The 25,859-nt window shown below is 47.6% G+C and overlaps 1 protein-coding gene across 1 annotated transcript in view; it reads right to left on the bottom strand.

The window, feature by feature from the left end:
* Window positions 1-8,680: 8,680 nt before the first annotated feature.
* Window positions 8,681-25,859, bottom strand: part of VAT1 (vesicle amine transport 1) — a 239,352-nt gene continuing 222,173 nt past the window's right edge. Inside the window, exon 6 of the mRNA XM_078645317.1 lies at window positions 8,681-14,503. Coding sequence (XP_078501443.1) covers window positions 14,189-14,503 — 315 coding nt within the window. The 3' untranslated portion in view covers window positions 8,681-14,188. The remainder of the gene's footprint in view (window positions 14,504-25,859) is intronic.

Below are 25,859 nucleotides of genomic sequence, written 5' to 3'. Positions count from 1 at the left end.
TGCTTTCTTCAAAGTAAACATTACAATCAAAATGAATGGTGCCATGTGTAATATGCCATCTCTGGGTGGCGTTTACAAACTACTTCGCCTATGGCCTCATGTTGTACATCTCCAGAGCCCCTCAATAGCATTATTGGACCAGATTACCCAGTTACTGGTTATGTATTTCTTATGTTACACACATACAACAATAGTTTAGCATTTTGAAACCGATCTAGATTCACAGCTGTGCATTTTTCTTGTGTTTGGATCACTATTCCAGCATCTTATTCTTAGATTCATAAACCACTTGTGTGTCCCTAAATATTTCTTTTGGGAGTGTCTTAGATGTAAATCTAGAGAAGCATAAAGCTGCAAAATTGTTATTAGGTACATAAACGTAAGTTTCTTTGCAGCCACATGGACAAGTTAAGCCTGGATTCCCTTGAATTACTGCTGCGCTATATAAATATCAAAATCAAGGAAGTATTGGCAATGTATGCTAGTGTACCCACTTTCTTTGCAGTGTGCTCAGTTTTTCCTGTTCGGTAGTAGCATAGTTATGTTCTAGGCTACCAATCATGGTTCCCTTGGATACCGGCAAACCTTTCCCCTGTATTGTCAGTGAAACTAAAAATTGCTCTGTTTTAATGGGTAATCTGTTCTATGTAGTACAGAACTTCTAATTACGTCGAATGTGTGCATTGAGCTAATGCGTGCTGTGAGCTTTCGGTCTATGGGCCGGATTTAAATATGGGCGGTATACACTGGTGTAACGAAACTTGAGGGCCCCCTGTAAGGTATGTGGAGGGGCACCTCTGGATTCAATCTGGAGCTCTCTGCCAGAGTACTGTGCTGATGGGGCCCCCTGGAGCTTGGGGGCCCCTGCACCGACAGGCTGTGGGGGTCTGTGTTACGCCACTGGCGGTATTACCACCAATCTGCCTCGGAGGCAGCCCGACTACTCAGTCGGGCAGACGGCACTCCGCCTGCCGTATCTAGATGTATTGCACTTGAGTCGCAGCACGCCACAACAGAGTGCTCTTCCTAGCCATCAGGCCAGCGGCTTCTGCCCATATTTAGATGTTCCAGTTCGACAGGTGGAGTTCTTGCTGTGGATTACTAACAGAGGGGGGGGGGGGGGCACAGGATTCAATGGACATTGGACAATGGCAGTGGCCCAAACTCATGTACTAACTCGCATACACAACTGGTAGCACATCATTACATGTACATGTCCCCTTGCAATATTCACACATGGACATGGTCAACAAGATAATTGTGATGTCATTTGGCAATGAATACTGACACCATAATGGCACATGGTATGGTTTGTGTACCAGTGTGTCCTAATCCGCGTTTGAGACACATTTGTATGTCATAGTAAAAAAAACACAAAAAACACTTTGACATGTATATGACTGAATTGGTCCCAAGCTCATGTCCAGTGGCACCACAACAGACACAGCAAATGGCAAATGCTGGTTCCCTACCCTAAAGTCCAGCGACGGGAGGTGTGTGGGTAGACTGCAGGGAGCTCGCAATGGTCCAGTGGCCGCAGCAACAGACTGTGCTGTCCAGTCGCAGACGGAAGTGAAATCAGGAGTAAAGGTACATTTTCACCCCATTCTTCCCCTAATCTGTGAACTTCGGAGTGGCAGTAGGGGACATCCAAATCTGCATGCCTTAAGAGTTGTAGGATTCCTGCTGCAAGACAATATTTCCAATGGCACATTCACAGCGAAGGAGGATTCCTGGTGGAGACGGTGGGGCAGGGCAGTGTATTGCCTATGGCACGCCAACTTCTAAATCGGGCGGGTGGACCACCAAGCCGGTGGATGGGCTGTCCGTCCCAAAAGTGGCCCCATGGTTTTAGCTGCTGAAAGACCATGTTCATATTAGTAGACTGAAGAGGAAATAACCTTTGTACAAAGTGTGGACTAGTTCTCATCACCACCATGTTTTTGTGTATTCAAGATGTAGTTTGCCAATTACTCTTCTTAAAAATAGGATTGTTATGAGAGACATATTTGAGATTTTTTTTATCAGCCTCAAACTACATCAGTCATAGGCGAAGGTTCCACATTGAGGGTGGGATTGACCCAAGTGGATATATTCTTTGTCAATTCTAAAAATCTTTAGATTACTGAGGTAGCAAAAAGGTTTCTACCATATGCCTCTAGCTTATGGACTCTTACAGAATAGTTAGCCGTTGCAAATACATAGGTATTTGACAATTTAATTCATTAATTGTCCCTTGATCTTTTGGCGGGCACATCTCAAAACATGCCCAGTTAGAAGTGGTTCACTTGTCACTTCCATGCTCTCTACGTGAATGCAAATGACAAAATGCTATGCCTTCAGAAGTCATGCTGCCAGGTTCAGGTTGGCTAGGTCTGAATAGCAAATATTTCCTTGCTGCATAGTTAGCACATCTGAGGATTTTTTCATTCCGTTTTGGACATTTGCCATTAGGTGTAAGCACTAAGCATCATGAGTTCACTAAAGTGCACAGAGTACCATTGGCATATGGTTCAGGCTGAATATGTGGACTGTAAATCAGTGATAGTGGCAGAAAAGCACAGGTAAACATTCTGCAGCAACATATCAATAGTGCATCTCACCCTGGATTGGAGGAGTGGCTAGCCGGATGTGAAGTCAGGGTACTTTGCGTTCCTTGTTGCAAACACATCTATTTGTTGTATCCCCCATGTTGTGGTCAGTTTCACAACTTATTGATAAAGCTTCCTTTGTGGGATACTTCTTTTGTCTGCATAGCCGGTCTGCCTCTGTTTAGTTCTTCATATAGGAGAATAACCACAATGCATATCATTCTTCTATTCACCCATGCCCAAATTCCTTGTGCTACTTACGGGAGAGGATGGAACTTCATTTCCCTTTGTCAGTTGAGGTAGAACATTGCTATGGTGTCTGTCTGCATCTGCAGTTTCAACACCTGTGTGGAAGGCTCGGAGCCATAAATATAATCTTTAGTTCTAGGATATTGCTTTGTTTCACTACCTCCGGTTGTGTTCAATGACCCCCTATCTTGAGTTTGCCTATATATACACATCCTGCCCGGTGTGATGCATGAGTGGCAATCGTCACTGGCAGTATTGAACCTGTGGACTTTCTGCCCTTCTGGTTTTCCTGCAACCATGCATTTCCATTTATAATTTGCTCTTCCCCACCAGGTTGCCCCAAGTGTCTGTTGACTGGCTGCGCATTCAAAAGACACGCCTTGCTATTAACCCTGGGCGGTGAACTCCGCTCGTGGAGTTTCCAGCACTCCACTTTACATGGAGAACAGAGTTCTGCAAAACTCCGTTTAGCACAGCGGAGCTAAGTTTTTTTCCTCGCTTGCGTTCACCAACATCAAGTTGCGGAGCGTGAGCTAGGAAAATCCACCTCACCGCGAGATTTTTCCTCGTTTGCGATCGCCAACATAAAGTTGGCGAGCGTGGAAAATAAACCTCCCAGCGAGATTTCTCAACGCAGGGAGGTCAGGTTTCTCATTGCAATTGGTTGTGTATGCTCGCATTGAGAAACTGCCTATTCGCGTTGAAAAAAGCTGCCACTCGAGTAAAAATCTACTCGAGCGGCAGAAAAGGTAAGCTTGTACTGTGCTGTTCACAATGATTGCACAGTGCCAGATGCTTGTCCACACTGGGCAATCACCACAAATGGCATTTTTCTATAGTCCTCCGCCGTTTACAGAGCTCGGCATAGTGCAACAGTGTTTTGTTTTTTTTGCACTTTGCGTCGCTCCACGTAGTGCAATTCCGCAAACTCTGCCCAAGGGACCAAAGTAGCTTCGCTCTGGGCATTAGAGGAATACATAATTCTACAATGCCCAACATCTTTATTACTCTCCTCAGTGTCTCGAGTTAGATGTACAGTAGAGGAAGACTGGTTTGCTCCTGTAGTCCCTGAACTTTTCTGAATGGGAAGACCCATTGCTCTAAGTTTTCAGCTTCACCCTCAAGGAAGAAAAAAAATGTAGGTAATGCGGTACTGGTATTGTTGGAATGAGTGCCCCTTTAACCGCCAGTTGGCTAAATATGGGGACATGTATCCTTTGAAATCTTACGTGTGCCACTACCACTGCCAAGCATTTTGTGATCATCATTCTTGACTGCTGCATCTCACATTAACAAGGCATTTACAATATTCCTTGTTCATTAGACTGCGGAAGTAGGCATCTATGAGGCATATGACTGCATCGGTCTCCTCCCAACATCTGGATATACTCTTGTAAGGTTGTCATTATGAACGTTTAGTGTTCTGACAAATGTTATACGATTAAGAGCCAAAATGTGCCTTAAGGGAAGGTTGTGATTTGGTGTCGGGAAATAAACAATGCTTGTGTTGTGATCCTTCTTTGGTATCTTTTCTAATATTACCTTCATTAGAAGATCTACTAGTTCTTTGTATAGATGTGATTGTATGTGGCATTTCTATAGATTGAACCTAGCCAAAATGCAGTGAAGCAGTACATTGTAAGGTGTAGTCTGCAATTATTTGCCATATCAATGACATGATAGTTTCTACCCATTTTGTATTTTCTGCCTCTCAAATTGAAAACCAACCCATTATGCCACAACTGCAGGGCATCTCGCATTGAGTAATGTATTGGCTTGAAAGACAACCTCTAAGGGCCTAGCCTTTGCTTCTTCCTTCACCCTGTAGGTTCTGTCCTGCAGGCTGCCACTATGGTGCTCCCAGCTGGTTTTCTTGCTTTTAGGGCCCACACATCTCTAGCTGTGTCATCTTGCTTATTCATTTGTTCTAGAGTCAAGCTACCTTGCCAAAAATTGATCACAAGTGAAAGGGATAACAATTATATTGGCCTGCACCTATGGCTTGAAATGGACATTCTTAGCCATGCGGGTCTCTATGGAATAGCACCAGCACATATCTGTCAACTAGCACAGTTTGCACCAGCTAAAAGGATTTTAAACAGGTTATTGCAGTGCTTTCCCTTCTGTACCAAACAACGTGAAGGATGGAATTCTTGAATCTCAGTCACTGGCTATCGCAGTGTCATATTCCAGTCCTTACACACCACGCTACTCTAGACAATGGCCTACATTATTCACATCGGTACCAACCCTACTTCTCATGGGAACAGAACATTCCAAATTGCCAAGCGAGGCCCCAACAAGAAGGCACCACAGCATGCTGAGACCGGTTTTCGACCTATTTGGGGTTCACCAGTAGGGTGTTTGTCGAGTGGTATGGCACAGTGACCACAGGATCCACATCTAGGTTTATCAGTCGCATTCTAGGCATCATTTGCTACAATCAAGGTCAGGAAGAAAGGCTGTGCACACCAGTAATTTCACAAGTGGTAATGAGTGAGCTTGGTTGTATGTACTTTGTGTAGGTTGGATCTGGAAGGAATAGCGTGCATCCTCGCCCACAGGGTCACCACCTTCAAAAAGTATGGCTTCTTTGTAGCAGCCCCACCCCCTGTTGGATTACACTAGGTAGCATCACTGTAACGGATTTAATATTTCCAATAGGAACTAGGATTCTTCTGCTTTTTTAGCTGCTCGCCTGATTAAGACGAGGGGCATGTATCTATATCCTCCTGTGGAGGACCAGTTTCTATATACTTCCATATGTCCTCCTTGTCTGGTTACTTTAAGGGACAGTGGTGTGTCTTCCTCATAGTGACCCCCTCGGCTCATCAGTTGTTGGTGGGCTATAGTTTTCCTCTTCGTGCTCTGACTCCTAACTAGATTTTTTGCTTCCTGTTTTGGAGGAGTGCAGGGTCCGAATTAACTTTTTATTGCATCAATGCAGACACTTTGCCTTTGAGGCATGGTTTCCCCTTTTTGATACAGATAGGCTTTTCCTTAGCTTTGAAATTTACTGTGGAAAATGTACATCTTATCTCTTCTTCCGATTGTCATCTCCTACCAAAGCCTAGTCCAAGATTGGTGTGGACAAAACGTATTTCTTCAGACTCCAAGCACATTTTTCTTTCTGCTGCCCTCGACAGACAATTGTTTTTCTACTTGCATCAAGTGAGCTGTTTTAAGGCCTAGAATCAGACAACCCCTTTTTTCCTGACAAGCTTTCTTTCTGAGACATTGCAGGACCATGCTATTTCAGAACCGAGGGGAACTTTTATGGTACTGACTTTCAAAATTCTGTTTCCATCTGCAACCATAATTTGACATTATACCCATGCTGTCCTCTCCAGATCCTGAAGTAGTATTCTATGACTTATGCCTTAGTGTACTGTAACCAATGTTTATTTCTTGCCTTCAGAATGTTTGGCTGGAAAACTGGCACAGGCTTAAAACCCGTGGGTATGTGTAGGTTGAACACCTGGTGTGTTCTTTTGAGCCAATATAATCTCCCAAGTGGTTGAAATCTATATAAAAAAACATATCTACATGTGCTCTTTTATATCTCAGTTTTTCCGTGGTCTCATCACCAAACTCATTCATACTCTGTTTTTACCTCTTATTTTCTTGATATGAAGCCTGATGTGGATGCCCTCTCTTTGATTCTCTATGCAAAGTCTTGATGTCACGCTTTGACTCGACAACTTGATACAGAAAACGTAATCTTGCTCCCAAACAAAATGGTGGAAAAAAACTAATTTGTAGAAGGTGACTAGGTACTGGAAAGTTGTAGGCTTACATGGTCATTTATAAAAAAGATACTAGTAAAATGAACTGTGTTTTCTTATTTTTCTACTATTCGGGTAGACCTCCGATTTATGAAATGCTTTGATCTTGAATTCTGTAGCTTTATCAACTCAGGGTGATTCGGTTTTCTTGGATATCAATAATATGGTGTTCGACATTCTCCCATGTAACACCTTATATTAGTAGGCTGTGTCACTGTGTATAGGTAAATATATTGCATCCATCTGAGAATATAAGAAGTCTTTTCAAGCAATTCAATAACAGACAATATCAAGAATTAGAAGTGTGTTTTACGTGCCACTAAAGGTTTTTTACCATCTTTATAGCACAGTATCTATAAATTGGCATTAATTTTTCTTGACTACCTTGAAACACTCGTTACATGCTAGCCAGAATTAAAAAAATGTGTATATACATATACACACACACACATATACACACACACATACGCGCACACATACAGATGCACACACATACATACATATCAGCAGTTAGTATGAACAATTTGATTCCAATGGGGTGGTTAATCAAGAACGCTATTAAATCTTATTTGTCAAATATATCCAATGCAATATTATAAAATGACATTTTAGGAAGATCCCGTGTTGAACCCTGCCTAACAAAAAAATGTATGTGTCCTCATGTAATACAACTGGCGCAATGTAAAGTGCTCTGATACCTGCTTCAGGTCAAGCTTGCTCTATATAAAACTCTGTAAAAACAAGCATTTACAATGCAATGGTCTCGACATTATTAAACCTGGAATGCATTGGGTTGGGAGACCTCATCCCAGGGTCAGGATGGGACGGAAAAGCCCGGGAGCACCACAGTGCCGAGTAGGTTCACTAAAACTGCACTCACGTGTCCCGGATGTCCCATCGGATGAGACGCTGGAGGGCGGGCAGTAAGGGAAGAAACTGCTGTCGCGCTCGGGGGGCCAGGGGATGATCAGGAGGGGTCAGCCTCGTCCCAGCTCTTCACCAGCCTCCCAGGGAGCTTTGCGAGGGGTAATCACGGTCGAAACTGGCTCCTTCATCAGCCGAACCATCAGCGATTCACCGGTGTACAGGGGGAGGGAGACAAGCAGCGGAGGAACGATGGGAACTTGGAATACACGCAAAGCAACGGCTCACCTTCACTGCGGGGAAAGAAAATGGCGGCCGCAAGCTTCCAAACATTTTCAGATTCGGGGCGTGTTCGCGTTCTAAAAAGGGGTGTGGCTAAAAAGTGGAAAGAACAGCACGAACACGCCCCCGAATCCGAAAGTGACGGAGCTTCTTTCGAGTGACGCCTCTCCTCCAATGGCTGGCCTCCGTTTAGGAAGCCAGCCAATGGAGGAGAGACGGGAGAGAGGCGGGTTTAAGCACCCTACTGAAAGACATTAAATCTCCGACTTCCGACCTAAAAACAAACTGCACATTGTTTACTATTTGTAAATCGTCTGATTATATTCAATTACTAGTAAGGGCATCCTGGTGCCGAGGCATTGCTGAACAAAGACTGCGCGATAGTCTACTAAAAGAACAGCCAAGGTTTTAGATGTTTCATGAAAAGCAAGGGATATGGACACTGGTTGCACCTCAGAAGGAAGGGATTTCCAGGATTTAGCACCAACGGATGAGAAACCACAACCTTCAAAACATTATGTACATATGTTAAATAAAATTCCTTAGGTACATTATATTTTATCGGTACAGACCTGTATTACAGTGGAAGACTGGTATAAACTAAAGGATCAGATACTAATTCACAGAACACAAGAATCATAAAAGGATGTCATAGGTACTTTCAAATATGAAGTGTCCTAGCTTCACTGCAACTGGTCTTCCTTCCATCACAAAGCAGACATTTAAAAAACAAAAAGTTGTTAAAGAGTAACCAACAATTTAGTAATCCGAACCACAACATTCCCCCATGTCTGATTCATCCTTGAGCCCACAGGCAGAAAAGCCTGTTCAAGCTGCACCGGACCATACAATAGGCCCAGAACCAATTATTTGCAACATAGACACCTCTTGAAAGAAAAAGACCTAAAGGAGTTTTTTGTTATGCTTTTAATGAACGTTTGAAACACATAAGGCATATGGTAACATTAGGCATGAAAGCAATACACTTTCTAGTCCATGTAAACAGCATTGGCACAACCGCATTTTGTTCAACTGGGTTACACGCACAAAGCAGAATATAAAGTTCTTTAAAACACTTAGGATAACTTCGAAATGTCCGACCTGTAAAATGACAGCATCCGAAAAGACAAATTCTCCATTTAACAAGAAAAGGGGTACAGATAAAGGCTCATCATAAAAGGCCATGAGAATCCAAAACATCTCAAACACCTGGCAAAATAAACTCTTGTGTTCACACCAGAGTTTGGAGTACCAAAAAGACTGTTTGGCAACAATAGTGGTTTTGCACCTTTTGGCTTTCGAGTGTTCACTCATCTGTGTTGGCTCAAGTCACATGCCCTATATTTTTCACCCGCAGAGGGGGGAATCTACTCAGGTTTGTATGCAATAAAGTTTACAATAGGTGCACTGTACTTTCAGGCACTTGTGCAGGTCAAACAGAGGGCAGCAAACCAAATGGCTAGCTGACAATCCTTACTCAACCTATGGCACTACAGTGCACAATTCTGAATACGCCTTACCAAAGACTGAATACATAAAACTTTACTGAAATGGGCAATTACCCACATGGTGATTACACTGCACCATAGGCAGTCCTGAAAGTTCTTATCGTGTCCATGCATGGAGAGTTGTCAAACTTAGGCAATACTTTGCTGCAGCATACCAGAAATCAGCTCGAATATCCACAATGGAGAACAGTGGGAGCAGAACAGTCTCAATGCAAACGGTTAAGTAAAATTCCAAGACCACCACTTGATTTGATGCCCTGGACATTTGACATGTGGCAATTTATGAAATTCTACTACCTACGTCTACAATTCAACACAAATGGCATAGCCCGCTCCCACAACCTCCCAGCAAAGCATAAACCTGCGTCCTGTAAGTCAAAGGAAGCCACTGGGTCTACTGTCTACCAGCTAATTCCAATACTCCACTAAATATTAACAAGGTTACACCACCCCAACTCCTATATAGCAAATTAATCACCCCCTTTTAAAGAGAATTTGCATAATCTGTCCAGATTAGGTCAATGGTATCAAAAGAACAGCCATCCTCCTGTGGGTGTTTCTGCTTCTTTAGGCAGGCCTATAGAGCACAGTTTGACACTTTTGAACTCTGGTACTCTTAATGCAAGTATATTTTGCATAACAGGAACATGGTTGCTACATGTGCCAGGAACTAGCCCATGAGCATTGCGGTTGGCAAAGCAAATTGGATGCACACCTGATGAAATGCAGAGTACAGCAATGCCTAATAGGAACGCACCCAAAAGACTGGTGCCTTCCTAGTGGTCCCTGGCTTTTTGAGGTTTAGAACATTACACGCAACATGGCACAACCACAACCTCCTTTGCATGTTAATGCACAATTTCCTTCAGAGATCAAGCCAAGAAAACTGACGAACAAATTTAGATTTTTAGCAATCAAGAACATTGTTTGAATAACTTTAGAAATACAAGACCTAATGTGCAGTAGGGATTTAATTAAGTTGGCATGATTTAGTGAGCTTGTGAATATTGCCATCTGGTCCTTCCCGTTGTGAGGCTTCAGAGTTAAAACATGAACAGCCACAAAATATTTCAAACACAATCACATCTATGTTGTCCATATGGCCTGGGGGTAAATTAAAGTTTTGCATGAGGTAAGGTCAAAGGCATTGGAGTTATTAAAATGACTTGGGCAATTAGATTCTGCTTCCTCAGCCAGTCGGTCTGTATTCATTATACTGGAAGCAGCCAGAGGCTGGTTGATACCTTGAAAAGAGCAGTAAGGTTGGGGTAGAAGCAGTCACAATTCAGGAAATCACTTGTCCATAATTAATAAAAACAATTACAAATGACAAAACTATATAGCTGGCAAGAAGTTGTCCCCCCAGGTTTGATTTTCCACTCACTTTGCACCTACAGGAAACATTTTCCCAAAGTGCAGAGACAGTAAGGGCAGAGTGCAACAACTCTTGCACAAGGACTCTGAAGCAAGTGATATGTGCAGAAGCACACTGCAAATTAACATTCTGAACACTAGAGTTTTGCAAGGCGAAAGTGAGACTGAGTAGGTATATTAACCAACGAGAAAAAGGCACTGAATGGGCTTTCTCCCTGCAGATAAATGAAATACTGCACTTGGAAAGAAGTGGACCAAGAGGATTCCTGCCTTTGGACGAGCTCTTATTTTGAAGGCCACAAAGAGTAAGGCACAGACTACTGCCCAAAGATCATCTTGAAGAAAGCCTACTCTAGGACATACGTGATCATTCCTTAATTCACTTTCCTCTATCAAAAGATAGGTTTGGTATAGAGCCTGACGGCTACAGAAATACGATAAACATACCAGTTTAAGACATAAGGATGCAGCACACATCAAACTCCTAAAGAACCAGCACAAAGGCATAAAAACATGCAGTGGTTTGAGAACCACCTTTCTGAAAAGTGATCAGATGTTCCTCAGTTGGGCTTTCTGTAGTGAATTAGAGTAATTGGCCTCTTAAGAGGGAAGCTAGTCGAGACGAGTAAACTTCCTGGAATGTGACAATTAATTGGTCCACAGCAAAAAATATAAAAAGAGTGGGAGGAAATAGTTAACCAACCATCATGTGACTGGCTAGAGCTCCAGCGGCTAAGAATTAAAATAAAAGGGCGCTAGAAAAACCCAAAGCCTAGAGTATTCACCAAGTGAGACATTAGCATAAAGCTTAACATGGCCACTAGCAACATAGAAAAGTCGACTTCAGTCAAGAAACCGATTGGCATAAATCTGTAGGTTGTGCTCCAAATTTATATTTTCAAGACTTGCAATATATAACTAAGAAGGGAGCAATCAGATACATAGACTAGCTGAACAGCTCTACTTTGAGCCTATGAAGAAGCTATGTAGCATGACATGATGCAACCACTTTCCCACATAAGCTTACATTTTAAAACATGGAACCCTTAAGTTCCTATGAAGTCTATAAAATAAGCATCCCTAAAAACAGCAGATCTTTGCATACATTTTCCCAATAGCAGCATAAATTTAGCTTTGTCTCAGACAACTGGGTACTTTTGACATTAAGAATGTTTCTGCATTAATATGTATGCCTTTTGTTAATGTTGCATTGTCTTGAAATTCTCATGTGCACCAATTGTTAAACTAAAGTCACGTCTTTGTGGCTTTTGGCTGCAGGTTTAAAAAAGGTATCCAGGCTAATTGATGACAAATATGATGCTGAAACTCCAATTAACGAGTTTGTAGTGGCTAAATCCGTGGCAAGAGATGCCTCCAATTAATTACTAGTGCAGAGCATATGGTGAGGTATACCCACAATGACTTTAAATAGATCCAATTAAAGCTACTTTATTCGAGCAAAGTGAACTATTCAAATTTCATATACCACTAGTTCAAAGAATAAAGTTGTTCTACCCTTTTCCACCTCAGTAAGGGATTGTCTTAATCTTTTAAAAAAAAAGTGGATTTTGGATATTAATCGAGTCTTCACGCGGGCAGGGGTCCACAGGACATGTGCAAAGAGAAAAATAAGTGCCTGTGCGAAAGTGAGTGCAAATAGCAATAGAAAGATCCAACACTCTGTGCAAATCTGTATCAGTTACAGAAAGCTGGCACTGCCTCTGCAATGGACAAGGCCCATCCTTTGCTTACTTGGAACAGCCAACTTTCAGCCAGTAGATACTTCCCAGGGATCATGGAGTGTATATGTGCCAGGTGACCACTTAGTGAGAAAATTGTGTAATTATGTAAATGATGAGCTAGTTCATATTTTAAAAGTGTGCTGTAAACTCAATATTTGGGGACTACAATCCCTTATTTGGAAAAGGGCAATACAATCAAACTTCTGTTTCGTGTGCTGCATTTTCGTAATCCTATTTGTTTGGCACCTAAAGTTTTTTTTTTATTGATACCCCACTAACGTAGAAAGGACTGAATTTAAGAAAAGCTCTTTGACAATCTAGGACAATACTTACTTTCCAATCAACAATCTATTCCACTTGCAGCATGTGGCTTAAGTATCCATTTAAAAGTGGAAAATTTGCATTTTCGTGTTTTCCCTGGTCCAGTTGGAAACCTAAGAGGTCATGCTTGCAGACAAAACACCATTACTTCTCAACAAGGCGACCTAACGGTTTTAGAGTTGTGCACGTTGGATATCTGCTCCAGTAGGGTTCTGAAATCAGTACACTACTATAGTGCCTAGCTGAAACCAAGTATATTTAGTTTCAGGATATGAATCTCCTAAGTAAGGCTTTAACTATCTAGGTACACCTTACACTTCTGAAATATGTGCACGCAACCTGTAAACTTTTCCATCACCAGAATGTGCTGCATGAAAACAGAGCGGCTCTGCCTCATGAAGGGTTGCGCGATACCCCCACGATTTATATCTCACCAAACAAGTGCCTTAGGCAAAACAAACACTAGAGTCAACATTGAGCCTGAAGGACATTAATCCCACCCCACCATCCCCAAACACATTAAAAGCACACGTACAGCCGACATGTATTGGTCCAATCACACCGAGACAAGTCAGTACAGATTCACAACTGAGACTTTAAGCTCAATTTCACGCTTTACGAAATGTTTACAACCTCAAGATGGACTAGATCGATCTGTCAAATCAAAGTAACGCAAATACTTCCCAAACTGCTGTATGGGAGCAAGCCCAGGGGTGGTGTTCAACCTTGGGGCTTTTTTAGCTAACCAGGACAGGCGTCCTCACTATTGGGGAAAGAAGCTCACCCAACATTTGGGGGGAGGGGGGGTTTGGAGGGGTTGGGGAGGTGTGTCCCTTAGAAACGGAAATGCAAGGAGGGGAAAGGATAGGTGTGGGCACCCTGTTGGCAGCTATGAAACAGGAGTTCCTGGGTACTCTTAAAGGCATACGCAGCTTGCCTGGCAGTGTGCATTTCTAAACTACGGTGTCCAGGAAGGTGACCACCCAGCCAAAGACTTGGACATCCTGGACATAGACGAAAACTTCTCTACCTCTATTACATCTGTAGCCAATCAACTGATTGCTGGCATACTAGGAGTTATTCAGACTCCACATAAAAAGATGAAGTACGGAGCTTTGCGCTCTATTTCAGGGGTCCCCTGGCTGCCCGAGATTTGAATATACACGAGGTTTAGGACTGCACTGCGTATAAAAAGACATCCCGAAACACATTGTAATACAAAATCTGCTAACATATTAAATTCATTTTTTCCCTCCAACTGTAAAAGAGGTTGAAATGGACGCACCAGCAATTGATTTGCCACCATGAACATTTTGGTTTGGTTACAAGCATTTAAAATATGCCTGATTTTTTTTAAGTAGATTTATGGAGACTGATCTGTCCATTTCCAGGTCCTGAAACATTAGTAAAGAAAAAACCCAGACAAACCACAAATTCACATCCTACCCCTTTCCAAACATTGCAAAATGCTATTAATTCTCTTCTTTTTCGGCCTTTTCTACTTTTTCTGCATTTTCAGCTTTTTCTGTGTTTCCGGCATTCCCTGCTTTGTCGGCATTCCCTGCTTTGTCGGCATTTCCTGCTTTGTCGGCATTTCCTGCTTTGTCGGCATTTCCCGCTTTTCCTGCTTTTGCTGCTTTGTCGGCATTTCCTGCTTTTGCGTTCTTATCTGCTTTCTCTTCATTCTTTGTTTCTTCTTTCTTAGGTTCTTCCTTTAGAGGTTCTGTGGTCAAGATCACTTTTCCGACATTCTTTTTCTCTTGCATTTGCCGCATTGCATCCCCAACCTAAAAAGGTAACAAACATTAAGTCCATCAAATAGGTTCAAATTCACTTAAAAAAAAATAATTAAAGTTTATTCAGTTCTGGTGCACGTCACACAAATCTCAGTTTACAAACTATTTAAGATTATGCATTCAAATCTCAGAGTACAGAATGGTTACAATTAAACAAAATGGGATTAAATAACCTAATAACAAATTAAGGAAGCTATTACAACACGATAAGCAGGACACTAATGCAGTAGAATAGTATTTGGGTTGTGGATTTAGGAGATTCTTCTGGGAACGCTCCCCACTCAGTTATACGAGTCAGGCCTGATGGAGTGACTATATGGAGCCTCAAAGGGGTGGGGTTTAGGGCGGAGGCGGGGGGTGGGATGGAGGACAAGAGCTGCATAGGTTCTTCTGAATACACATCTCACGGATCATTGTGCACTGTCAAAGCTTCCACCCTTCCATATAACAGCTACATGCCTCACTTCTCAGTTGCCGATCAACAGAAATTCTATTTCCACATGTAAACTCATGAAACAAATCTACACTGTTCAGGGAAATGACCGATAATCTTGACGCTTGATGTCTAGATGACCCAAAAAATAGACCAGAGAAGGCTTCCTCTAACTAGATGGAGCAAAACTTGAAATCTGGGTACTGCAGTGGGGCAAAACGCCACTCCTATTGCATTTAATAAACCTACAGTCCAAGACTCACTTCCTCCATTCCTCAGACAACTAATAAACAGTACATTTGAGATTCGTACCTTCACTTGCACCCTCAGTGCAGCAGAGGGTTTTGTGGACGCCGGGAAGCCAAACATACTATTCGTACTCCATTCATTGAATAATTTAGGGTAGTGTAAATTTCCCCAAAATAATCTGGGACAGTTATTTAGAAATCAGAATCAGTCCTGGAATATTTTGAGGAAAGTTACAAATGCCCTCAGTACTTTCAAAAATGTTAAAAAAGGGTTGAAAAGTAGTCATTTTCCTTTGCCTGGAAAACACCACTCAATGCAAAAAAATAGCAATACCCTAAAAATGGAAGGATAATCCGAGAATCTGACATCTAAATCAATGCAGTGGTTAAGGATATTCATTTGCAACTCTTTGTAAAACTATCCCTCGCCTTTAAACCTTCCACCAGACTGAGCTAACAATAGCACGTCATGGGGCATCTCGAATTTTGCAAGGGTATTTACAGACGTCTCCAAAATAATCTGTCACACACTCTAAAATTAATCCAAAAGATGAGAACGAATGTATTAACGTTTACCTGCTAAAACAGCTCTGAAAGCACTCCACTCCCATTACATTCTATGATCAAATTCATCAGCTCCTCATAAAGCCCACTGGAACGCTTTACTTAAAATGGCTAGCCCCCACAAAGGCTACATCTCATCCCGCAATACGCCTTGGGAGTTCTGTGTCCTACAAATTATAATACTGGGGATGCCGAAGTGTGAGCTGAACTAACTACCCCTCATCCAAGGAAATGGGGATTTTCATAGCTTCAGTAGAAAGGAAATATAATCTATTAAAGACAAGGATTCATGTATAATATGAAATCTCTTTAATCACTGCCCTGGCAGCCATAAAGAGGTGTCATAATAAAGGCAAATGATATCACTGGTCTTATACAAGAGGTGTTAAAAAAGCCATTGCCCTCTTAATGCGAAGGTAAGTGTTTGCTTTAACTCACCCCCTTGCAGCCTAGCTTTAGCTCCCCCTCATAGCTTCTTCCTCTGCATTATGCTTTTTAGTCATGCTCTAATCTACACCATGTATATGGCTAACTAAACATAATATCTATCCACAACTTTATTTCGTTTTATCTACCCAGTTTATACAACTTTATTCGCCAGCCTATCTTACATTCTTCCTCCATAAATCTTTCAAGGAACAATTTAGGTGGAGTCCGAACCTTCAGTAGCAGCAGCCCTGCCAAGTCTCACATCTCGTATTACACTAACGCATTTTAAGTCACTGTACCGCATTAACGCAAGTATAAAGATTGTCACGCAAATCATCTTACTAAAAAGCAGAGAGTATTTGTTTTCATGCTTTGTAGAACCTTCCATCATGACGTTATAGTGACAGAAAGCAGGCGGCGTACAGGAGCAATGGGGCTTTGCGGGGGGGTGGCCGACCAGCGGGAGGCTTGCCCCCCCCGGGATTTTGGGGCCCCGGGAGGAAGGGGTGGGGAGGGATTAGACAAGGGGACAGGAAGGGCTAAGCTGTTTGGGCTGGGCAGTGGGTCCTAGTTGGTTTTGGGCTGGTGCCAATAAGAGCGGCCATTTTGGGTCACTGTGCACCATTTCATGGGACAGTGACCCAGCAGCCGGGGGGCAGGTTGAGCGTTGTCGTGCTTTGTTGCATTATTCGTTTCTGTGGTGGTCGTTTTCGGCGGTTTTGCGGCTTTCTGGCCGATTGTGGTGGAGTAGGGCGGAGTGCGTTGTCGGCGGAGCTGAGGATTTGGGAGCGGCGGCGGGAGTGACGGTACCTGGGTTGATGGCGGACCCCGGCGTCCGTGAGGCGCTCCGCCTCTTAGGAGAGGCCGGCAGGACGGACCTTCTGAGGGGAGATTTGATGGTAAGGCCGCCGCGGCGGCTTGTGAGCCACCGCGTTCACGTGCGAGGCGGGAGGCGGGGGGAGGAGCGACGCGAGGCGGAGGTGTGCGTGGTGTCGGCCTGCGGGCGGCGGGGACGTCGAAGCGGGGAGGGAGGGCGGACAAGAGGCGCGTTAGCCGAGGGAAGGCCCCGCTTCAGTTCGTGGAGGGGGCGGTGGGGGAGGCAGGGGGGGTGGGGGGGACGAGCGGGAGGTCGGCGGGTGGGGCTTCGGGGGGGAAAGCGGCCTGAGCAGGGTAAGAGGACTGGGCACCAAAATCGAGGAGTGCCAGGCTGGGGGGGGGGGGGGGGGAAGGTACAGGGGGCCAAGGACAAGGAGTGCTGGAGGGGGGGGGCTGGGGGGTGGAGAGGATGCTGCGAACGCGCCCACAGGACAGGAGGGGGCGAGGGGAGGAGGTGGGGCGGCGGGGGGCGCAGATGGGGAGGGGGAGGACGGGGGTCAAGGGGGAGGAGTGGGGGACTCGCCGCTCTTAATTGAGGAATCAGAGGAGGGTGAGGGGGCTGGGGACGGGGCGGAGAGCGAGCTGGACTGGGGTCGTCGTCTGAGGAGGACATGGTGGGGCCCAGTAGGCCGGTGTCACCGCGGGGAGGGGGGAGGGGTGCGGGGGAGGGGGGAGGGGTGCGGGGCGGGGGGGGAGGAGTGGCAGGTGTAGGCTGGGGGCGGGGCAGGGGTGAGGAGGTGCCCAGGGGTTTCGGGGTGGAGGGGGGTTGGGGAGGGGTAGGGAGGGGGAGCGTCCCGGTGGGTGGGGGCACGGGGAGGGAGGGGTTGAAGGGGTTTACGGGGGTGGGGCCCGGGGGTGCGGGGCGTGTGGCATTGCCGGGGGGGGGGGGGGGGAGAGGGGGGTGAGGAGGGCGGCCGGCGCGGCGGGGAGGGCATTCGGCGGCGGGGGGGGAGGGGTGCGCCAGGTGCTTGGGGGGGGGGGGGGGGGAAGGGGGTGCATTTGCCCAGGCATGCTGGACTTCCCCGCTTTTTTCTTGGCAGGAGCAGTTGGCGTGGGGCTCGGGTGAGCAGCTTGCGGCTCCAACCCGCCGAGTGGATGGGCCGGCTATGCCTAGTACGGGCGGTCGCGCTCCAACGAGGGACCATGTGCGTGCAGACGGCGGATGGCAGGGCAATAGGTCTCCAACGCCCCCCTCCCGATGGGTCGATCCGGCCGCCGGGGGACGGGGAAGGAGCAGCAATTTGGCAGGTTACTCCAACTACCAGACGGAGGACAGGAGAAAGGGGAATGTGGATTTAGGGACACTGATGGAGTGCAGGGACAAGGCAGGTCTGAGCAGGGTAGACGCAGGAGGGGTAATGGTGGAAAGGGTTGGCAACATTGAGTCGGAAGAGGAGGGGGAGCTTCGGGAGGGGGTAGGGGAGGCGAGTAATCTTGTTGGCAGTGTTTTCCAGGTACGCCCCCGGCAGATGGTGCCGCGAGTGACGGCCCCCCCAGTGGATCTGGTTAGGCGGCGGGATCCGGTGAGGACGCCAGCCTTGATGCCAGGTAAGGACAATGCAGGATCGGGGAGTGGCTTGGGCGGGCCTCATGGAGGCCAGGCGGAAGGAGGAGATGGTGGTGGTCAGGTGTCAGTGGGGACGGATGCGGGGGGGGGGGGAATACGGTGAGGTTAGTGAAGGGTAGGTATGTGACGGATGCCGGGGTGTGTACGGAGGCGGCGGGTGAAGCGTCGTCAGGGTGCGCAGGCGCGAGAGTGGGGGAAAAGTCCGGGGGGGTCGGCGGATGCAGCGGCGTCGATAAGTGCGGGGACGGGAGAGACGGCGACGTCCGGCGGGTTGGCGGCGCCCAGCGGGGGAGCAAAGGAGAGCTGTGAGGTCCCGGTCAGGAAGCTGCCGTACATGGGGGTGGCGAAGCCCTTGGGGGCGCATTTGTCGATGGCGACCAGGGAAAAGATCTGGAAGGGGGAGTATGTGGAGATTTTGAAGTTGCTCCACAGGGAGTTGATGGCAAAAGAGGGGTTGAAGGAGGAGGAGCAGGAGTTGGCCAGGCGGCCTAAAGTGCCGGTTACCATTGAGAATTGGTCGGCGGCTTTCCTGATCTATGCCAGCGTGTACTGCGAAAAGTACCCCGACAGAGCGGTCGCACTGTTCAAATACATGGACGTGGTGCGGCGGGCGCAGGTGACGTACGGGGGTAATGCGTGGTCGCATTATGACGAGGAGTTTCGGGCGCGCATGGCATTGGACCCGGAGGCAAAGTGGGGAGAGTTGGACGCGGACTTGTACCAACAGACGATGAGCGGGGCAAAATTTGGCCGCACCATCTACACGGCCAGTGGGCTGCCGCTGGCGCCCCCCCTTTTCGGCCCGCCCCACCCGTGGCGGGGTGGGGGCGGGGGGAGCCGGTAGCAAGGCCGGCGTTGGGGCCTGTTGGGACTTCAACAGGGGCTCTTGCATCAGGCAGGTGTGCCGTTTTCGGCATGAATGCTCCACGTGCAGGAGACGCCACCCGGAGGCGCGTTGTTGGGGGCTTGGGGGAGGCCCCGCACGGGGACAGCACCCGTCCTCCGTGCCCGGGAGGGGGAGCGAAGGTGGGGGGGGGAGTACCCTGGGAAAAGGCTTGTACGCCGGTTAGGCTGGAACGCCTGGAACCTCTGCTGGAGGCTTATCCGCGGGCGGACGATGCGGCCGTGCTGTGTCGGGGTTTCAGGGAGGGTTTCTGGTTGGTGTACGAGGGTCCGCGGATCGCTCGATGGGCGGAGAACCTGAAGTCCGTGAACGCGCACAAGGGTATCGTCCGGGAGAAACTTTTCAAGGAGGTGAAGGAAGGGAGGATGGTGGGGCCTTTTGAGGAGGCGCCATTGCCGGATTTGATCATTTCACCAATTGGGGTGGTCCCGAAAAAGGAACCAGGTCAATTCCGGCTGATTCAACATCTCTCATGGCCGGTGGGCATGTCGGTGAACTACTTTATTTCATCGGAGTTGGCGTCGGTGTCGTACTCGTCCATGGACGTCGCGAGGAGGTTGGTGACGACGGCGGGGGGCACTCATGGCAAAATGCGATGTAAAGTCGGCGTTCCGGTTGCTGCCGGTACATCCGGCGGATCACCAGTTGCTGGGGATCCAGTTTGATGGTCTCATCTTTGTCGATAGAGCGCTGCCCATGGGGTGCTCCGTGTCATGTGCCTTGTTTGAGAGATTCAGCTCCTTCTTGCAGTGGGCCTTTTCCTGGCGCACAGGCTCTGAGGCGATAACGCATTACCTGGATGACTCCTTCCTGGTGGGGCGGCCCGGTTCGTCGGACTGCCAGCAGCGACTGGACAGTTTTACCGACCTGATGGGTTACCTAGGGGTCCCCTTGGCGCCAGAGAAGACACAAGGTCCCAGCACGGTGCTGTCGTTCCTCGGGATAGAGCTCGACTCAGCGGCCATGGAAGCACGCCTACCGGAGGACAAGCGGGTGGTGATGACGGAGTTGGTGACGGGCATGTTGGCCAGGAAAAAGGTGACGGTGCGGGAGGTGCAGGTGTTGCTGGGGCATTTGAACTTCGCGTGCCAGGTGGTGCGAGCAGGGCGGACGTTTTGTCGGCGGCTGGGTTTGGCCTTGTCTGGGTTGACACTGCCCCATCATCATGTGCGCCTATCGGCGGGCTCGAGGGAGGACCTGAGCATGTGGCTGGCTTTTCTGGGGCGTTTCAATGGAGTGCCCATGGCGCCGCCGGAAGACTGGGAGTGGGACGTGACGATGTCGTCGGACGCGGCGGGAGTCTAAGGTTTTGGACTCTACTGGGCAGGCAGGTGGTGCGCGGAGACGTGGCTGGAGCGGTGGCAGGCGGGGGGTAGGAGCATTGCTTTCCTGGAGTTGTTCCCGTTGGTGGTGGCTGTGACAGTGTGGGCGCAAGAGTTGGCACACAAGCGTGTTTTGTTCAAGGTGGACAATATGTCGGTGGTGCAGGTGGTAAATAGGCAGTCTGCAAGGGAGACCCAGGTACTGAAGTTGATGCGCGTTTTCGTGTTGAGGTGTTTGGAGCACGATATTTTGTTCCAGGCTCAACATGTGCCGGGAGTGGACAATGACATTGCGGATGCTTTGTCTCGTTCCCAGTGGCGGAGGTTCCATGGGCTAGCCACGGAGGCAGCGGCAGACAAGACGCGGGTGCCGGAGGAGCTGTGGTTGGTGGGAGAGCGCGGGTCGTTCAGTTGGTGAGGTCATCCCTGGCAGCGTCCACGTGGAGGAGTTATGAGCAGGCGTGGTTGGAGTTTCTACGTGGCGGAGCGGTAAGGCAGCGCGGCAAGTGGCGCCGGGAGGAACAGGTGGTGCAGTTCATGCTAGGGCTAATGGACAGAGGTTTGACGAGAGTGACGATAGCAGGAAAACTGGCAGGGGTGGCTCTCATGGGCAAGCTCTGGTGGGGTTATGCGCCATCGGCGGGAGAATTGGGGGGGTGTCTTTTGGAGGGTTGGGAGAGGGAAAAAGGTGCGCGGGCGCGGCGCAGGCGGCCCATTACGGAGGCGATGTTGGAGGTTTTGGTGGGCCGGTTGCCGGCAGTATGCAGGGACCAGGCAGGGACGGTGTTTGCCACGCTGATGTCATGGATGTTCTATGGGGCTTTCCGAGTGTCGGAGTTGGTAGGGCTGAAGGGACGTCCGGGTTTGACCTGGGAGGAGGTGGAGTTGCGCGGACGGGAGGTGGCGGTGCGGCTTCGCCGGTCCAAGACTGATCAGCGGGGGGAGGGTACTTGGGTTCTGTTGGGTCCAGGGGGAACGGAGGCGGTGTGCCCGGCGGAATGGGGGAGAAGACTGGCAGCCGGTCGGGTGCAGGACGGTGCGGAGGTTTTTGGTAGGGGAGCTGTGGGTCGGGTGACAGCTGTGCAGTTGCTGTGGGTCCTGCGGCACGCCCTACGGGATATGGGTGAGGACCCGAAGGAATTCGGGACACATTCGTTTTGCATCGGTGCGGCGACGGAGGCGGCGCGGATGGGTTGGGGGGGAAGGAGGAGATTAAAAAGCTGGGGCGCTGGAAATCAGACTGCTATAAGACGTACGTCAGGCTGCGGGGGGCAGTGTTGGAATAAGACTTGCAGTTGATGCGCGCTGCTCACATATGTGTCTTTACAGGTGCGGTGGCGGGGCCGGCTGCAGCGGTGATGAACATATACGTGGTGGGCCATTCCTTTGTAAAGAGAGCGGAGAGGGCCGAATGGGAGAAACACAGGAATCTTAATTTGGAATTGGACGAGCAGTTGTTTAGGTGTCATTGAAGGGGTAAAGGGGGCATGCGTTGGCACGAGTTGGTGTCGGTTTTGAACAAGGTTGTGCGGGGGGGGGGGGTCTGTCCGGATGTGGTAGTCATTCACGTGGGTGAGAATGACTTAGTGCAGTGTAAGGGACTGGCACTAGTGAAACAAATGAAGAGGGATTTGCTAGAGATCAGGAGGCAGTGGGCTGGTTGTTATGTCATTTGGTCGGAATTCGTACCCAGGAGATGTTGGAGGGGGGCGGAGAGACCTGGGGCAATTGACAAGACTCGGAGGAAAATTAACAGGGAGATGCGGGCTTTTTGTGAGAAGGAAGGGGTGGGCAGGATGGAGCACCCGGAGCTGAGGTATGGGGCGGTCTACTTTTTTCTGGAAGATGGAGTGCATTTATCGAGATATGGGATGGAGCTCTATATTGTACAGTTGAAAGAGGCAGTAGACCGGGCAGTCGGGGTGCACAGGTATCCAAAGGTGCAGGAGTCCTAGGGGGGGGTCGAAAGCCGTATGGGGGCTTTCGAGTGGCGCTTTTTCCTAGTTAAACGGGGGAGGTAGGATAGGAGGAATGACTTTTCCTGGCAGAAGGGGAGGGAGTGTACATATGGCAGGTGTTGAAACAGTTGAGGCAGGCGTTTGGGTATTTGGTACTAATGTTTATGTTGTTGGCGGGGAACTGTTTAGGGGTGGGGCGAGTTTTTTTTTGGCAGGTATACGTATAGTTAGTTAGGCCTAGTTTTGTACAGCAAAGGCCAAGGATGGGGTATATTGTCAGGATGCACCTGTTTCTCAATAAAGTGGCCTTTATCACACCTTACATCTGTCTCCGGTCGGTTCTTCCCCTCCCCGTCTCCCGATGGGCCCGAAATTGGTGTTCTGTTTTGATGGGACCAGGCTGGTTCACCTTGATTGGAATGCATTTTGTTTGTTACGTAGCGCATGCTGACCTGCCTACCTACCCCGGCACCAATTGGTCAGTAGCAGTATGCACATACTGCAGCCTTATGGCCCCCCCTGGCCCCAACACAACGAAGTTTACTGCTGCCAGGTGGTCCGTGCAGGGTTTGTTTGCTAATAAAGAAAATTTCAGCAGCCGCCTTGTTTGCACAGTCAGTGACTGAAAGGCTCCGGTTGGCACAGGCAGGATGTTTACTTCCAAATTAAAATGACATTTTAATTACTACTACTGCAGCGAGCCCGGGCCACCAGAAATTGCTGTTGCCAGAAAAAAAATTAAGGGACAAAGCGTCCCCGTGACCTCAATACTAGCTGCCGTCCCCTCATTTGGGAGGGGGGGATTTGAGAGGTGGCACTGAGTGTCTAAAGGCGCAGGGCACAGCTCTGAAGTGAGGGTGCCACACCTTGCCCTCTTTACATTAACTTTAATCTAGAGCTGCAGATTAGGTTCACACAGACTTCAGCTGCAGCAACCAGGCAGAGCAGCAAGAGTTATTTTCCCAGTACTGTCAGTAAGTCTTGGTAAGACAAAGAAAATAAGTTTATTGTTCTGGCTGGAGAGAGATCGGAGTTTTGTCCTGTGCACGTTTTGATTCACTAGTAGCTCAGAGGGTTATTGTGCCTGCCTCAAATAACACGAATCAAGCAGATCACAGAACCTAATGTTGCTAAAAGGGCTTAGCTTGGGTAGAAATGCATGCTTATTCATGAAGCCATCCCTAAACACTGTGGTTTTAAATCCTAAGGTTTAACATCCAGAGTTTGTGCTTCTCCAGACCAAACACTTAAAATATATTTGAGTAAGACTTTATCCTGAGCAATAGTCCAATTCATAAAATTGTCCACAAGTGTGTGTCGGTAGAAAGTGTCTTCACTTTATTTTCAATGTTGCATTATTCCAAGGTCAACTTTATTGCAGGCAAACCAATAACTTTAACTGTAGCTACGGGAGGAATCTTACTCCTTAATGATATTTGGGGACTGTTTTCTCCAAACCTGGAAATGTTGGGTGGCAGTTTTGTATCCTTTGGGCAGCCTGGATGCAGTACTGTGTAACTTTTTAACCACTCCGCACATAATTTGAGCCTGCCATTGTTTGTTGTTTGTCCCCACTTAAAATATACGCTCTACTCGTATAGCGGACATGTGATTCCTACATATTGAAATCATCATTGTTTTATGTAACATTGCCTAAACTGATTTAAACGCTTATGATTCATTGTCTGTGTAACATGTATGTGATGTAAAGTGCTCTGGCCACCTGCACCTGTATAAGCAGCGTTATAAAACAAATGAAAGGTTTGTGAGAGAGGAACTATGGAGAGATGAAGAGCACTGCTGGACAGTGGTTGAGAGAATTCATGGAGAAGGTCATGGGGCGCCAAAAAGGATGGTTGCACCGGACGCCACCTGCAGGCCATGAGAGAGTGAGTAAGTAATCGGTCAGTGCTGTTTGAGGTGGATAGTTTTGTCCAGTTGGGATGGTGTTTATCAGTATTGAATATATTATACACATACATATACATATACACATATACCAAACATCTTCCCACGAAGCCCCAGGTAGCGAGCTACTCACAAAAACTGGCAAATCCTTTAATAAACTGGATGCACGGACCAAACAAACATACGCTTTCCCTACACGTTTCAGTGATGTGCCTTGATCACGGGAATCATCTGCAATGTCATCGGCACTTCCCGGTCTATCCCACCTGCTTTCAACATAAAGCCCTCTTTAAGCCCACCCTTAATGGAACGATGCATCTTGGTCCTGGTAGTCCCATGGTAAAATTATTCCTTAGATAGGTTCCATGGTCCGTGAAATGGCATCAGTACAGAGGACCAATATATATAATATATATCGTACATTGCTTGTTTTATAATGCAAGTGACAATTTGTGGCATCCAGTAAAAAATTTTAAGTATTTAACGGCCTTAACGCCGAGGACACCCAGCTTATCCTCTCCCTCACCAAGGACCCCCACACCACCTGACTCCGCTTCCAGGAAGGAATGAAGGAAGTCGCATCCTGGATGAGCAGTAGCTGCCTGAAGCTCAACTCGGAGAAGACTGAAGTCCTCAACCTCTGACCCTCCCCCTCTGCATGGTACAACACCTGGTGGTCCACCGCCCATGGCAGCCCCCACCCACCCCCACGGAACATGCATGGAACCTTGGCATCATACTGGCATCCTCCCTCACCATGGTCCGACCATTCAACGCAGTCACCTCCACTTGCTTCAAAACCCACCGCATCCTTTGCAACACGTTCAAATACATGCCCTGAATCCAGAAAGACCATCACCCATGCACTTATAACCAGCAGATTGGACTATAGAAACGCCCTCTATGCTGGAATCAACAAACCCCTGCTCCACAAGCTCCAGACCATACAGAACACCTCAGCCAGACTCGTCCACGGCATCCCTCGACATGAACACATCACCTAACATGTGAGACCTCCACTGGCACCCCGTTGAGAAGAGAGTGACCTTCAAGATACTCCGCACGTCTACAAATGCCTCCACACCATCAGATCCCAATATCTGAACGAAAGAATCTCTTTCCACATGCCCAAGAGAAA

The sequence above is a fragment of the Lissotriton helveticus genome, chromosome 5_1, assembly GCF_964261635.1.
Source record: "Lissotriton helveticus chromosome 5_1, aLisHel1.1, whole genome shotgun sequence".
In the NCBI taxonomy this organism is placed as follows: Eukaryota; Metazoa; Chordata; class Amphibia; order Caudata; family Salamandridae; genus Lissotriton; species Lissotriton helveticus.
The sequence above is the reverse complement of the archived record's forward strand: the minus strand, read 5'-3'. Positions and strand labels throughout refer to the sequence as shown.